General features: G+C 45.6%; 1 protein-coding gene across 4 annotated transcripts in view; it reads left to right on the top strand.

Annotated features, from left to right (window-relative positions):
- LOC139265664 (LON peptidase N-terminal domain and RING finger protein 3-like) overlaps positions 1–16,592 on the top strand; it is a 45,378-nt gene that overhangs the window by 3,025 nt on the left and 25,761 nt on the right. For 3 of the 4 annotated variants that reach the window (XM_070882864.1, XM_070882866.1, XM_070882867.1), the window contains exons 2-6: positions 4,220–4,338; positions 4,456–4,578; positions 7,123–7,278; positions 9,474–9,711; positions 10,415–10,499. In XM_070882864.1, coding sequence (XP_070738965.1) covers positions 4,220–4,338; positions 4,456–4,578; positions 7,123–7,278; positions 9,474–9,711; positions 10,415–10,499 — 721 coding nt within the window. The remainder of the gene's footprint in view (positions 1–4,219; positions 4,339–4,455; positions 4,579–7,122; positions 7,279–9,473; positions 9,712–10,414; positions 10,500–16,592) is intronic. The other variant, XM_070882868.1, reaches the window with a different exon arrangement.

Genomic DNA, 16,592 nt, shown 5'->3' on the forward strand with positions numbered 1-16,592 from the left:
CCCAGGAGGGCAGAGAAATCGCTTCAAGGATGACCTCAAAGCCTCCTTGAAAAAATGTAACATTCACAGCAACTCTTGGGTATCCCTGGCCCAAGACCACCCATAGTGGAGGAGAACATTTCATAGTGCGCAACAAAAATATATTCCAGTGAAAAAGAAGGGCGGTAAGAGAAGGGATAACCAGCCGTGGATAACCAAGGAAATAAAGGAGAGTATCAAATTAAAGACCAATGCGTATAAGGTGGCCAAGGTTAGTGGGAAACTCGAAGATTGGGAAAATTTTAAACAACAGCAAAGAATGACTAAAAAAGCAATAAAGAAAGAAAAGATAGATTACGAAGGTAAACTTGCGCAAAACATAAAAACAGATAGTAAAAGCTTTTACAGATATATAAAACGGAAAAGAGTGACTAAAGTAAATGTTGGTCCCTTAGAAGATGAGAAGGGGGATTTAATAATGGGAAATGTGGAAATGGTTGAGACCTTAAACAAATATTTTGCTTCGGTCTTCACAGTGGAAGATACAAAAACCATGCCAAAAATTGCTGGTCACAGGAATGTGGGAAGGGAGAACCTTGAGACAATCACTATCACTAGGGGGGTAGTGCTGGACAGGCTAATGGGACTCAAGGTAGACAAGTCCCCTGGTCCTGATGAAATGCATCCCAGGGTATTAATTGAGATGGTGGAAGTTATAGCAGATGCATTCGTTATAATCTACCAAAATTCTCTGGACTCTGGGGAGGTACCAGCGGATTGGAAAGCAGCTAATGTAACGCCTCTGTTTAAAAAAGGGGGCAGACAAAAGGCAGGTAACTATAGGCCGGTTAGTTTAACATCTGTAGTGGGGAAAATGCTTGAAACTATCATTAAGGAAGAAATAGCGGGACATCTAGATAGGAATAGTGCAATCAAGCAGACGCAACATGGATTCATGAAGGGAAAATCTTGTTTAACTAATTTACTGGAATTCTTTGAGGATATAACGAGCATGGTGGATAGAGGTATACCGATGGATGTGGTGTATTTAGATTTCCAAAAGGCATTCGATAAGGTGCCACACAAAAGGTTACTGCAGAAGGTAAAGGTACACGGAGTCAGAGGAAATGTATTAGCATGGATAGAGAATTGGCTGGCGAACAGAAAGCAGAGAGTCGGGATAAATGGGTCCTTTTCGGGTTGGAAATCGGTGGTTAGTGGTGTGCCACAGGGATCGGTGCTGGGACCACAACTGTTTACAATATACATAGATGACCTGGAAGAGGGGACAGAGTGTAGTGTAACAAAATTTGCAGATGACACAAAGATTAGTGGGAAAGCAGGTTGTGCAGAGGACACATAGAGGCTGCAAAGAGATTTGGATAGGTTAAGCGAATGGGCTAAGGTTTGGCAGATGGAATACAATGTCGGAAAGTGTGAGGTCATCCACCTTGGGGAAAAAAAACAGTAAAAGGGAATATTATTTGAATGGGGAGAAATTACAACATGCTGAGGTGCAGACGGACCTGGGGGTCCTTGTGCATGAATCCCAAAAAGATAGTTTGCAGGTGCAGCAGGTAATCAGGAAGGCGAATGGAATGTTGGCCTTCATTGCGAGAGGGATGGAGTACAAAAGCAGGGAGGTCCTGCTGCAACTGTATAGGGTATTGGTAAGGCCGCACTTGGAGTACTGCATGCAGTTTTGGTCACCTTACTTAAGGAAGGATATACTGGCTCTGGAGGGGTTACAGAGACGATTCACTCGGCTGATTCCGGAGATGAGGGGGTTACCTTATGATGATAGATTGAGTAGACTGGGTCTTTACTCGTTGGAGTTCAGAAGGATGAGGGGTGATCTTATAGAAACATTTAAAGTAATGAAAGGGATAGACAAGATTGAGGCAGAGAGTTTTATTTCCACTGGTAGGGGAGACTAGAACTAGGGGGCACAGCCTCAAAATACGGGGGAGCCAATTTAAAACCGAGTTGAGAAGGAAATTTTTCTCCCAGAGGGTTGTGAATCTGTGGAATTCTCTGCCCAAGGAAGCAGTTGAGGCTAGCTCATTGAATGTATTCAAGTCACAGCTAGATAGATTTTTAACCAATAAGGGAATTAAGGGTTACGGGGAGCGGGTGGGTAAGTGGAGCTGAGTCCACGGCCAGATCAGCCATGATCTTGTTGAACGGCGGAGCAGGCTCGAGGGGCTAGGTGGCCTACTCCTGTTCCTAATTCTTATGTTCTCATATTCTTATGAACGTGCCGAACACTTCGAGTCTCTTCGCCAGGAGCACGTGGAAGTCAAGTACAAACAGCGGAAGGAGCATAGGACAACCCAAGCACCCCAGCCACCCATCCCTTCAACCACCATCTGGCCCACCAGTGACAGAGAAAATAGATCCCGCATAGGACTCATTACTCACCTTAGAACTTATTTTAGTGTGGAATCAAGTCATCCCTGACTCCGGTGGACTGCCTAAGAATAATTGCATTTTATCCCTTTGCCTACTGAATCCACCAGCTCTCCATATGGTCAGCACAACAAAAGTGAATAGCAATTTAATAGTTGCTCTCAAAATCTTTTAAAAATTACATTATGCATTCAAAATTCGATTTCAAAATTCTCATCCTTGTTTACAAATCACTCCATGGCCTTGGCCCTTCCTATCTCTGTAATCTTTTTCAGCCTTACAACCCCACAAGATGTCTGCGATCCACAAATTCTGCCCTCTTGAACATCTCTGATTATAACTGCTCAACTCAGCGGTCAGGCAGCATCTGTGGAGAGCGAAACAGAGTTAGCATTTCAGGTCTGTGACCTTTCATCAGAACTGGAAAAAGAGATGTAACCGGTTTTAAGCAAGTGTAGGGCCAGGGAAATGTGCGGGGGGAGGGGAGGGGGTGGTGGAAAGAACAAGAGGGAAGGTCTGTGATAGGGTGGCGAGATTAACTGACAACAAATGTAAGGAACTGTATCTTTATTTGGCTATTATTTAATGGCGGGCATTTTATAATCACCATGGTAAAGCCTATTGTAAAAAACTTATTATCTTACAATGAGGTTGAAGCAGAGGCACCATTCTCAAGGAATTAGATCCGTATTTGCAAGAATTACTTTCCCAGTCCCAATGAGTTTGTAATAATGAGGTTCAAATGTAGTTTCTTTTGAAATATAATTACACTGGATAGTAAATGGATATACCAAGAATATGTGATGAGTTACACTAAAATCCATATACATCCCTAGACGAGAGGCTGGAAAAACACAGCAGGTCCATTATTGTCTGTGGAGAGAATTATTTTGGTCATACAGCCCTAACAAGAAAGAGGGATATTGATAATTGGAGGCAGAAGCTTAATACAGCCGCTTTGTAGCATAATGGTTATGTTACTGGACTAGTAATCCAGATGTCTAGACTAATGACCCAGAGATGCAAGTTAAAATCCTACCATGGCAGCTGGGGAATTTAAATTCAGTGAATTAAATAAATCAGGAATAAAAAAACTAGTATCAGTAATGGTGATCGTGAAACTACAGGATTGTCACAAAAAAAACCCATCTGGCTCACTAATGTCCTTCAGGGAAGGAAATCTGCTGTCCTTACCCAGTCTAGCCTACATGTGACTCCAGACCCACAGCAATGTGGTTGACTCATAACTGCCCTCTGAAATGGGGGTCCAGAAGAGGCGAGGGCCCAGGGGCAGCACGGGCCAGCCCACACTGCGATATGTGTGCACTAGGTCCGTGCAGCAGAGCTGGTCTCCAGTTGTCGTGGTTAATCTTTGCCACTGGACCAAGCCCTAGCTCTGTCAAGCCCGTGTGGTGGCTGGTGTGCAACGGCCACCACACGTTAAAAAAATCCACGCACAGGCATCTTCCACCAGGTCCTTCATTGAAACACCTGTGAACTCATCCCTTTTTGGCGTGGAAGCAAGTCATCCTCGTTTCGAGGGACTGCCGATGCTGATGATGATGATCATGCCCTCTGAAATGGCCCACTCAGTTTTACTGCAGCGGCTCAAGAAGGCGGCTCACCACCACCTTCTCAAGGGCGATTAGGGATGGGCAATAAATGCCGGCCTTGCCAGCGACTCCCACATCCTGTGAACGAATTTTTAAAAAAGGAAAGCACGCATGGTGAATTATTCTACCAACGTACCTCAGTGCACTTTTAGTTATTTTAAAATGAATGAAGTGAATTAATTATTTTGCGTCCTGTTCTACATGTGCTCTGTTTGCAGCACCCAAAGACCATTTGCTGTTGAGCAACCGTGCACAGATTAATGTGAGCATGAAATACTTTGAAGACGCACTGCGCGATGGAAACGCTGCCTGCAGCATCCAGCCCTTCTGGTCTAAAGTGAGGTTTTAAAAAAAATTCAAAATCTCCTCATTGTTTCATCATTATAGCAGTCATGGTTGTGCTGTAAGACAAGCAGCATTTGCATCCTCAACAACCGATGTGCTTTGTTTTTAGGGGCACTTACAGAAAGCGCAAGCACTGGCTGGACTACAGAAAATGGACAAAGCTTTGAAGGAGTATCTCATTTGTATTGCGTTAGATTCAGAAAATAGAACAGCAAAAATGGAGGCCCAAAGGGTAATTAAACATTCAGTTGCAAAATAACTGGAACGCACACTTTATATGTGCAAAATAAAGACTGTTTAATTTAGTGTAGATTCACATGTTCTTATTGGAATATTAAAAGCTCCAATTAGAAAAATATAGACTACATAGGAACAGGAGGAGGCCATTCAGTCCTTGAGCCTGTTCTGCTATTCAATCAGATTATGGTTGATCTTTACATTAACTTTCTTTCCCCAATTGATTCCATATATCTTAATTGCCAAAAGAAATCTAACAATCTCAGTTTTGACATTTTCAGTTGCCCCCCCCCCCCCCCCACCAGGCTCAACAGATTTTTGGGAGGAAGAGAGTTCCAGATTCCCACTAGCCTTGTGTGAAGAAGTGCTTCCTGATATCACCCCTGAACAGCCTGGCTCTAATTTTAAGGTTAACCCCCATCACTTGGGTCATTTGCTTTATGTTAAATTTGACTCCTTTCTCAGGCTAAACATTGTTTCTTTGGGCTCAACATTGGCCATGATGTGCATCAATTTTTTTGGAGTAAGTTGTTTTTCCAGGCGTAAGTTAGAAAATGCCATTTTCCCCCAAAAATTTGCTCCAGAGTAAGTCAGTTAGGTACGATTTTTTTTTTTTAGGTCAGTTTTTTTTTCAAAAGGTGGCGCTCCCAGACACTTGCGTCAGTTTTGGCCATTTATGCCACTTTGGCCAGCAAAAACGTACTCCTGATCCACTTAGGTCAGCATATGTGACCAGCTCTGAAAAACCTTGCAGGCAGTTAAGAAAATTCAGTGCACATTTGGCAGACATTAGAGCAGGGATAGGGGAGGGAAGGAAACTGGAAAGGACCTCAACAACCAAGCAGCAAACATTAAGGAAAAGCTCAAACCATTAAAATACAATAAAAAAAGAAGTAAATCCTACTTTATCTTTAAAGTCTGCCCGGGAAAGGCAGCCGGCCGGCCTGTGTGTGAGGCCATTCGACCTGGGATAGGGGAGGGAAGACGCACCGGAGAAGTCACAGCTGCTGGGCCGGGGAGTCTCGGGGGGGAGGGGGGGGTGCTCTGCCGAGGAATCACAGCTCGTGAGTCTGGAAGTCTCATCTCTTCTCCCTCCGCTCGCCCCCCGCAAAAAGAAATCTCTTCTCCTCCCCTCCCAAAAAATCTCTTCCTCCCCCCCAAAAAAACTGTCATCCTTCCCCCCCTAAAACTCTCCTCCTCCCCCTCCCCAAAAACTCTCCTCCCCACCAAAAAAACTCTCCTCCTCCCCCCCAAAACTCTCCTCCTCCCCCCCTCCAAAACTCCTCTACCCCCCAAAAAATCTCCTCCTCTCCCCCCCAAAAAAAATCTCCTCCTCCCCCCTTCCCCAAAACACACTCCTCCCCCCGCCCTCCAAAACTCTCCTCTCTTTCCGCCCCCCCCCCCCACCTCTAAATCAAAAGTTTAAAGCACAGCCACACAAGCACAGCCACTAAATAAAAAATAAAAGCAAAGTCCTTACCTGCCCGGGAACTCAGCGGGCCGGCCAGCCGGTGCAGGAGTCCACTCGGCCAGGGGTAGGGTGCGGCAAGACCGGGCGTCCTTTCGGCCTGGGATACGTGCTGCAAGCATCGGGTCCTGCTCACAGCCCACAGGACACGCCGGGAGGGCAGGAGCATTCGCGCAGCTCTCACTGAGCATGCATGCAGGGGCCGGCAGTGCTTTTGTGCGCTGGCCTGTTGCTCCGCTCCCCCTCCCCCCCCCCCCCACTTCAGCCTCCACGCCACGCCAGGACTCCGGGGACTCCGAAGAGCGGCCAGGATGGGGCCCCTTTTTTCTGGCGCCCTTTCCAGCGCGCAAAGTCGGCGCGCATCAGGTCAGTGCGCCGAGAAAAGGGGTTGGGCAATGTTGGGCCCAATATTCCATTTTTCCAGTTGCTCTTAAATTGAGAAACTGACAGATTGTAACACATCTGGAATTCATTCCGTTCTTGGGTAATTTTCTGCTGGATTACAGCTGTCACTTTCAAACATCAAACTTGATCCTTAACCAATCCTGTCACTGTGATTAAAGTAAATTTAGGCTGACACTCCAGTGCAGCGCTGAGGGAGTGCTGCACTGTCGGATGGTCATAAAAGATCCCATGGCATTATTTTGAAGAAGAACAGGGGAGCTATCCCCGATATCCTGACCAATATTTATCCTTCAATTAGCATAGCAAAAACAAATCATCTGGTCATTATCACATTGCTGTGTGTGGGAGTTTGCTGTGTGCAAATTGGCTGCTGCGTGTCCAACATTACAACAGTGACGACACTCCAAAAGTACTTCATTGGCTGTAAATCGCTTTGGGACGTCTGGTGGTCATGAAAGGCGCTATATAAATGCAAGTCTTTCCATGAAACTTGAGATAGATTGTAACGTTACACATCCTTCAATCAATTATATTTGAAAAGCAAAATTTGGAACATCTTGTAGGCAGGACAGGAACAAAATGCGAATTCAAGTGATGGCGCAACTATTTTTTAACCATTTAAAAAAAAACATATTGAATCCACATTTCTTTGTTACGCTTTTCCAGATCCTGTGTGATTTGCTTTCACCCATTGCTGAAAATATGCACCAAAGGTTACCTGACATAATGCGACTTTTGGCTCCACGATCTCGAATTAAGGGAATTGTCCTGAATTCACTGAATTCTAGAAATTCCAGCAATATATTTGAAAATTCATGCAAGGTAGGTGTGATAGGAAAGTGCGTGCGATATTTCATCCTTTCCACAGATACTTACTTGAAAGAATTGCATGCTTCTTGTGTTATTAATCACCTTACATCTCTAAATACAACAACAACTTGCATTTATATCGTGCCTTTAACGTTGTAAAATGTCCCAAGGCGTTTCACAGGAGCGATTATCAGACCCAAAATTAACACTGAGCCAAAGAAGGAGACATTAGGACAGGCTGGGTCAAAGAGGAAGTTTTAACGAGTGTCTTAAAGAAGGAGAGACAGGTAGAGAGGCGGAGAGGTTTAGGGATGGAATTCCGGAACTTGAGGCCTAGTCGGCTGAAGACACGGCTGCCAATGATGGGGCAAAGGAATTGGGGGATGCGCAAAAGGCCAGAATTGGAGGAAGGTAGGGTTCTCAGCAGTTGCATGACTGGAGGAGGTTACAGAGATGGGGTGGGCGAGTCCATGGAGGGACTTGAACACGAGGGACAAGAATTTTAGAATCAAGGAGTTGGGGGACCAGGAACCAATGTAGGTCATTAAATGTAATTCATATTTTCAAATTCTTTTTGTGGAAAATTGGGCAGAACTGATTGGATTAAGTTGGTAAACAAAACAGCTATACCTGAAGCCATGTCTTTCTGAGTGAAGTCCATTCACATACTAGGCTAGCATAAAAATTCTGTGATGGATTAACAAGTTCTCAGTGGATGAATGATGCATAAACTTATATATAGCAATACAATGCTGCTAGAATATATTCGCTAGGGCTGGAGAATTTTAACTGTGAGGAAAGATTGGGTGGGCGAGGGTTGTTTTCTTTGGAACAGAGGAGGCTCAGGGTAGACTTAATGAGGTGTATAAAATTATGAGGGGCCTAGATAGAGTTGATTGGAAGGACTTTTTCTCCTTGGGTCAATAACCAGGGGGCATAGATTTAAAGTAATTGGTAGAAGGATTAGAGGGGAGTTGAGGAGAATCTTTTTCACTCAAGAGGATGGTGGGGGTCTGGAACTCACTGCCTGAAAGGGTGGTAGAGGCAGAAACCCTCATCACATTTAAAAAGTACTTGGAGATACACTTGAAGTGCCGTAACCTACTGGGCTACGGACCAAGAGCTGGATAGTGGGTTTAGGCTGAATAGCTCTTTTTTTGGCCGACACAGAATGGCCTCCTTCTGTACCATGATTTTCTATGATTATATGATTCTATATCAGTGGTGGGCAAAATACGGCCATCGGGCTATATCTGACCCGCCAATCATTCTATCCAGCCCACTGGATGGGACAGAAATAGAATGTGAGCCAGAGCTCGAGCTGCACATTTGTCTATCCACTGTCACTTCTCATAGCTCAGAGACAGACCCGAACTGCAGCCAAGGAAAAACCATAGTAATACTTCAATCAAATTAATAATATGCAAAAGAGATTCTCCCTGGCACAATCTTAAAAAGATCCATTCCGTGATTCTCGACCCCAATGGCAGACGTCTGTACCCAGAATGTACTGCGTACTCGAATATACCCTATGTATTTTAGAGTGCAGTCATGGCTGCTCATCTCCACAACTCTTTTACCGAAGAAAGTGACTGGTGCTGCATCTTTCCTCTCCCGGTATCCAGAGAACGACGGCAGGGGAGTTCTCATCTGGCACCAATTGGGACGGCATTAGTCATCTTAGCAGAGGAGCATAAGGATGACTGAGGTGGGGAATTGATGTTGACACAGGCCCTAAAGAGGGTACAGTTCCATTTCATAGCACTGATTTTATATAGACCAGAAGATACCACAACAATTTCAACTTTTATCTTTGATTCATTTCTAAACAGTATCGAATACATGTTGTGTATGTGAGATAGCATCTGACTACTATCTGAGTTTATGTTTATGCAATGTTCCCTTTCATTTTTTTCATATGCGGTCCCTTTAAATTTGCTGCGTGGCTGGCCTCTATGCAGCCGCGCATGCACAGTATCCCTTCCAGTGGCAGGAGCTGGGGAGAAGCCTGCGCAGGGCCGCGCGATTGGTGGGCGACCCCCAACAGCTCACCAAAACTTGTTAAGTGGCCCTCCAGCTCAAATAGTTTCCCACCCCTGTTCTATATGGTGTTTGGAGATTGTTTGACTAATAGAGAGCTCCACGCATGCATTGCAAGTTTTTATTTTTTGGAATTAAGAACGTTGCTTCCTTTTCTTTTCTTGAAGGCAACCATAGATGAAGCTGACATTGGCGTCAAACAAGAATGGAAGGCCCACACGTACGGTAGCTTAACCACATCGGCTCAAATGATAAGCGACAAGGTAGATACACTGAAGAATCTGCCTGCGGACCAGCTAGCCTGGACGAGTCCTGAAAAAACGACCAGTTTGAAAACAAAACACAGCCTTGTTAAAGAGGATGAACCTGGAACGACCGAAGGCTACAGCAAATGCATTAAGCGAGGTACACTATTCAGTTGCACTAATCTGTAGGAGGCAAGCACGAGTGTTTACCGCAAGGGTGCCTCAATAAGTCTATTTAAGAACATAAGAAATAGGAACAGGAGTAGGCCATACAGCCCTTCAAGCGTGCTCCGTCATTTAATACGATCATGACTAATCTGATCATGGACTCAGCTCCATCTCCTTGCCCACTGCCCAGAACCCCTTATCCCCTTATCGGTTAAGAAACTGTCTATCTCTGTCTTAAATTTATTCATTTTTTATTACTTGATGTTTGACTGGCACTTTGGAGAAGGCGTTCTGTGATTCTCTCTTTATAAGTGAGTCACTGGTTGACTAAGCCAAATGTTATTTTTTATTACACCGGGTTACAAGATTTGCCAGGATTTTTCCTGGTATTTCTAAGGATCATATTCTGCCATTCCATCCCCTTTTCCATGTGAACCACTCATCAGTGGCCTTGCTAATTATAGCTGATCGCTCACAATCCTCTCCAGTTTCAGCTCCCGAACCTCCCACTCCTGAAACCCTGCTGTTTTCTTCATCATCATCGAAGTAAAAACTTTTCTAATATCACAGCATATTAGGAACAAAGCTTATTGTGAATATAGTCACGAATTAGTATTTAATGAAATGATTTTCATTCTGTTTTATGTCACAGTATTTGATATATGTACTTTAAAATGTTTTATTCAAACATGTAGCCAGAACACAGAGTCCAAGCAGAGAACGTGATGACCCATCAGAGTTTGTGGATCCGTTTGACCTGGAGTGTTCCCTGTGTATGAGGTATGCGTTAATTCCTGGCATTCCTTTAGTGTTAAAGTTAACTCTGCCTTTATAAAGGACTTGCATTTATATAGCATCTTTCACAACCTCAGGCCTTCCCAAAGCCCTTCACAGCCAATGAAGTACCTTTTGGAGTGTAACCACTGTTGCAATGTAGAAACGCAGCAGCCAATTTGCGCACAGCAAGCTCCCACAAACAGCAATGTGATAATGACCAGATAATCTGTTTTTTTTGAGATGTTGGTTGAGGGATAAATATTGGTCAGGACAGCAGGGAGAACTCCCTTACTGTTCTTTGAAATAATGTCAGGGGATCTTTTATGTACAACTGAGAGGGCAGACAGGGCCTTGGTTTATTGTCTCATTTGAAAGACGGCATCTCTGACAGTGCAGCACACCCTCAGCACTGCACTGGAGTGTCAGTCTGGATCATGGGAGTGGGACTTGAATGTTCTGACTCAGAGGCGAATATGCTACCCTTGAGCCACGGCTGATACCATGGGAACGTGCAACTAGGCGGGCGTAATTGTAGAGGAACACTCCTAATTTCCGCACCCACTTCCCCGCATTCTCTCACCTGAAGTTGGTGACTGAGGCAGTCATTCATTATTTGGTCTCGGAGGCGGTTTTGAACTGGTGAGTCCATCATCATCATCATCATCATAGGCAGTCCCTCGAAGCGAGGATGACTTGCCTCCACGCCAAACAGGGATGAGTTCACAGGTGTTTCAATGAAGGACCTAATATTTCAGACCCCGAACTAAATCGTGAAGGGGGGAAGATGCCTGTGTGTGGATTTTTTTAACGTGTGGTGGCCGTTGCACACCAGCCACCACACGGGCTTGACAGAGCTCGGACTTGGTGAGTCCAGACGTTGAGTGTCAGCAGACTATTTGAGGGAGGGAACAAAGCCCAATCTTGTCCTTACCTGACGTCCCCACCCATGCACTTCCCAACAAGGCATCAGCAAGTGATGATCTGGTGCTTAATTGCTCTTCCTCCCAAGTAACCGAAGACCAAATGTCAGGAGCCGACCGGTGACATGGCTGAGATTGGCAACTCAACACAGACCTTGGGTCGAGCCTGGCAACTTCCTGCTCTGTACAGTCCACTAAGTGGTCAGGAGAGCCTTTTTGAGATACCTTTTGAAATTTTGAATGCAGCCATTTATTTATAAATATATCGGCAAGGCTTCAGTTGTGTTTTTTGTGCTGGTGCACAACCAAAATAACCCCAAACGAGTTGGGCAGACACACAGTGCTAGGAAGAGGAGGTGTACTCTTAGCATAGTGGTTCTGTCACTGGACTAGTAATCCAGTAGGATCTGGACTAATGATCTGGGGATGTGAGTTCAAGTCCCACCACAGCAGTTGGAGGAATTTAAATTTAATTAAATAAATCTGGAATAAAAAGTGTCCGTAATGGAGACCATGAAACTACTGGATTGGTGTAAAAACTCATCTGGTTCACTATATTGGAACATGTAACTAGATGGGTGTAATTATAGAGGAACACTCTTAATTCCTCCGACCCCTCGCGCCCAACTTCTCTTTCCTTCAGGGAAGGAAATCTGCTGCCCTTACCCGGTCCGGCCTATATGTGATTCCAGACCCACAGCAATGTGGTTGACTCTTAATTGCCCTCTAAAATGGCCTGGCAGGCCACTCAAACCGCTACGACAAAGTCAACATCTTCACCACACGGACTGCAGCGGTTCAAGAAGGCGGCTCACCACCACCTTCTCAAGAGTGATTAGGGATGGGCAATAAATGCCGGCCTTGCCAGCGAATCCCACATCCCAGGAAGGAATAAATGTTTAAAAAAGTACTGTTGGTGCAGCAATACCAAAGGCAATATCACAGCTATGTGACAGTATTGCAGCTGTATGTTCAGATCATTGCTCACCGTAAATTGTCGTCTTCACTTCTATACATGTAGAGAAGGAAACAACTTGCATTTATATAGCACCTTCATGACCTCAGCACATCTCAAAGTAATTGCCCTTCATCCAGTGAAAGGGACATTTTGATTGTTATCTCCACAGGAGCCACTCACGGACCATTCAGTCAGGGGGCTAGAAACAGAAAATGCTGGAAACACTCAGTGGGTCAGGCAGCGTCTGTGGAGCGAGAGAAACAGAGTTGACGTTTCAGATCGATGACCCTTTTGTCAGAACTGGAAAAAGTTAGAGGTGTGACAGGTTTTAAGCAGGTGCAGAGGCAGGGAGGCAGATACCTGATCAAACACGCGAAGGGGAAACCAAAAGCAAAGAAGAGGAACAAGGTAAAAGAGACAAAATGGAAGTCCTGTCAGAGAGAGGAGCAGAACTTATTCAAGGTGGGCATTCCTGGAAGAGAAGTAGCAGGGAGTTAAACACTAATAACAAAAGCAAAATACTGCGAGTGCTGGAAATCTGAAATAGAAATATAAAGTGCTGGAAATACTCAGCGGGTCAGGCAGCATCTGTGGAGAGAGAAACAGAGTTAATGTTTCATGTCGGTGACCCTTCGCCTGAACTGGGAAAAGTTCGAGGTGTGACAGGTTTTAAGCAGGTGCAGAGGCAGGGAGACTGGGGGCCTGCCCTGGTGTGTAATCACAGACAGCCGTTGCAGCTAGTCCGAGTGGCAGAAAGTTACTACAATGGGCTGTAACTGAGCACGGAGAGTTACCTGTGATGTCCTCCTCCTGTTATACAGCAGCTGGCGGCACTCCAGGCTTGCGGTTTCTTGAGGTTTCCGCCTTGTCCTCAATCTCATCCTCTTACAGCTTCAATAGCTGCTCAAAGTATTTGCAAGTGCGGACTCACAAAGGGCAGTAATCGGATTAATTGATGTCGAGCTAATGAGAGGGGAGGGAGAGAGTCAAGAGTTGACAACAAATAAACGGATTCAGTTTTTCAGCCAGACATTCCACGTGCCACATCACGCAGCCTGAACGTTACACCATGCGAATATCATAAGTAAGAAAGACTTCCATTTATATAGCGCCTTTCACGACCACAGGATGTCCCAAAGTGCTTTACAATCAATGAAGTACTTTTGAAGTGCAGTCACTGTTATAATGCAAAATCATGGAATAATAGAATCGTACAGCACAGGAGGAGGTCATACGGCCTATCGTGCCTGTGCTGGCTTTTTGAAAGAGCGATCGAATTAGTCTCACTCCTCCTGCTCTTTCCCCGTAGCCCTAAAAATTTTCCCTTCAATTATTTATTCAATTCCCTTTTGAAAGTTATAATTGAATCTGCTTCCGCGGCCCTTTCAGGCAGCACGTTCCAGATCACAACAACTCGCTGTGTGAATTAGGAAACACGGCATCCAATTTGTGCACAGCAAGGTCCCATAAACAGCAATGAAATGAATCACCTGTTTCAGATGTTGTTTGAGGTATGAATCTTGGCCAGGACACCGGGGAGAACTCTCCTGCTCTTCTTCGAAATAGTGCCATGGGATCTTTTACATCCACCTGAGAGAGCAGACAAGGCCTCGTTTTAACGGCACCTCTGGCAGTGCTGCACTGCGAGTGTCAGGCCTAGATTATGGGCTCACGTTTCTGGGGTGGGGCTTAGAACACCTGACTCAGAGGTGAGAGCACTACCCACTCAACCAAGGCTGAAATTGTGCTAAGTAAGAACACAACGCATCCATACCAGATTCCTTTTGCTGTTTTAACAGAGGCATTATCCCATACCACCATTAAAATAATTTGATTGAAATACAGTAAACGTTTGTATGATAATATCATACAGCATATATATCTCCTTTACCTGAAACATATTCTTCACTTTATTCCACCTGAGAGCAGGATTCCAGTAAACTTCACATCAGGCTCAGGAATCAGTTTGGATCCCGAGTCCCTCAGCATCTCATTCATAACCTCTCCTGTTTCTTTCCTGCACTTCATTCTTTTTATGAAACTTAGCTGCGTCAACATAGAGGAAGGGTACAGCTGAAAGAGGTAACTAACATTGTATTGGTTTAGAAAGCGGTGTGAAGGCTGGGGGTTTCCCTTCAGCTAGTGTGGTTCCTCAATATTTGAAGAGGGGTGCAGTAGCATAGTGGTTATGTTATTTGACTAGTAATCCAGGAGCCTTGACTAGTGGTCTAGAGATATGAGTTCAAATCCCACCACTGCAGCTGGGGAATGTAAATTCAATTAATTAAATAAAATCTGGAATAAAAAGCTAGTGTGAGTAATGGTGACCATAAAACTATGGGATTGTCTGAAAAATCCATCTGGTTCACTAATGTCCTGTAGAGAAGGAAATCTGCTGCCCCTACCTGGTCTAGGCCTATATGTGACTCCAGACCAACAGCAATTTGGTTAACTCTTAAATGTCCTAGCGAGACACTCCATTATATTTAAGAAGGCAGCTCACCACCACCTTCTCAAGGGCAATTAGGGATGGGCAATAAATGCTGGCCTTGCCAGCGACACCCACATCCCATGAATGAATGCATTTTTTTTAAAGTTTGATTTGGCCTTGTTGGGGAAATTAGCAAGTCAAACATTTGCAAGGCGGTAGTTTTTTTTAACTTACCGACCGGGTGTAAAACAAGCATTGTGGATTGACTGCCCGTTATCGAAACTGCCCGATTTTAATTTCCATTTGAGTCCGCTAGAAATGAAAAGGGAGCCGTTTCCATAACAGGTGAGTGATTGACTGTGGTGGTTTTACAGACAGGCGGCAAGCTGAGAATCTGCCCCATTACCTCTGGGGGGCAGTGTGGGCGGGGGCGCAGGGGAGTGATGGAGGGGGTGGGGGGGGGGGCGCGGGGGAGTGGTGGAGGAGCGGGGGGGGGGGGCGGGGGATTGATTGGGGGATGGGGGTGTGGTGGGGAAGTGGTGGGGCAGGGCGAGTGTGGGAGCAGTGGTGCAGGGGAGTGGTTGGGGAGTGGTGAGGTGGGGGCGGGGCGCAGTGGAGTGGGGGGGAGCGGGCAAGGAGGCGCAGGGGAGTGGGCGGGGGGGCACAGGGGAATGCGTGGGGGGGGCACAGGAGAGTGGCGGGAGTGGTGGGGGGGCGGAGGTGCAGGGGAGGGTGGGGGGGGAAATGGTGGAGCAGGGGAGTGTGGGAGCGGGGGCACAGGGGAGTGATGTTGGGGTGGGGTGGTGGTGCAGGGGAGAGGGGGGCGGGAGTGGTGAGGTGGGGGCGGGGGAGCACAGTGGAGTGGGCGGGGGGGCACAGGGGAGTGGCGGGGGGGCAGGAGTGGTGGGGCAGGGCAAGTGTGGGAGCCACACGTGCAAAAACACAGCCTCCACAAAGACTGCAGCTCGTTGAGAAAATTCTCCTATGGCATACCAAGGGTTATTCGTGCCCCTTGTTCCTGCGGAAGGAAAGCATGCAATTTAGGTGATCAGTGTTTCTTACAAATTGCACAGTCAGTTCTGGATCTACCTCAGATAAGATAAATCTCCTTTCTTAAATCTGAAACCGTGTCTATATTACAATTTTAAGTGGAGCCGAACTTCTTCACGTCAAAACTCAGCCAGCGTGTTCCCCTTGTCGTGTTTTCTTTTGTGGCAAGTAGGAATTCAGTGCGAGGAGAGTATTGAGGAGAGTATTCAGCACAAAGCAACGCAGGTGTAGTACTGTATCACATGTACCTGATGTCTTTGTGGCATTTAGTGAATATACAGCTGAGTGCTTGCATTGCACATGTGACAACATTTGAGTGGCCGTGTTTAACCCTGCTCCATTAGTGGGCTCAAATGGAGCCCATCTCACCACAGTATTAACACTGAAGTTCCAGATGGAAGTCGTTAGTAAGGGTAACTGCATGTCCCAGCTTCTCGACATCAGAAGGCTGTCCCCCTAGTTCTGTAACTAGTAATATGTACTCAAAAAGAAGTCCTGGTTAAATCTGGCTAGTTGATTACCTCAGAGTAGGGTGGAACGTTTACTACCTTCTCCCACTTCATGTTGCTTCATGGTGCATTGCCACATTTCTGACGAGACTTGTTGAATTTCACGTCAAACACCTGTTACCTGAAGAAATTATTGACCCAATTCTTCCAGTCGATGAGGAAGGACATTATCAAGCTATATCCACCAAAGATATAACTCCAGATATGTGTTTATAGGTGTCTTGCTAA

This window comes from Pristiophorus japonicus, chromosome 6 (assembly GCF_044704955.1).
Source record: "Pristiophorus japonicus isolate sPriJap1 chromosome 6, sPriJap1.hap1, whole genome shotgun sequence".
NCBI lineage: Eukaryota > Metazoa > Chordata > Chondrichthyes > Pristiophoridae > Pristiophorus > Pristiophorus japonicus.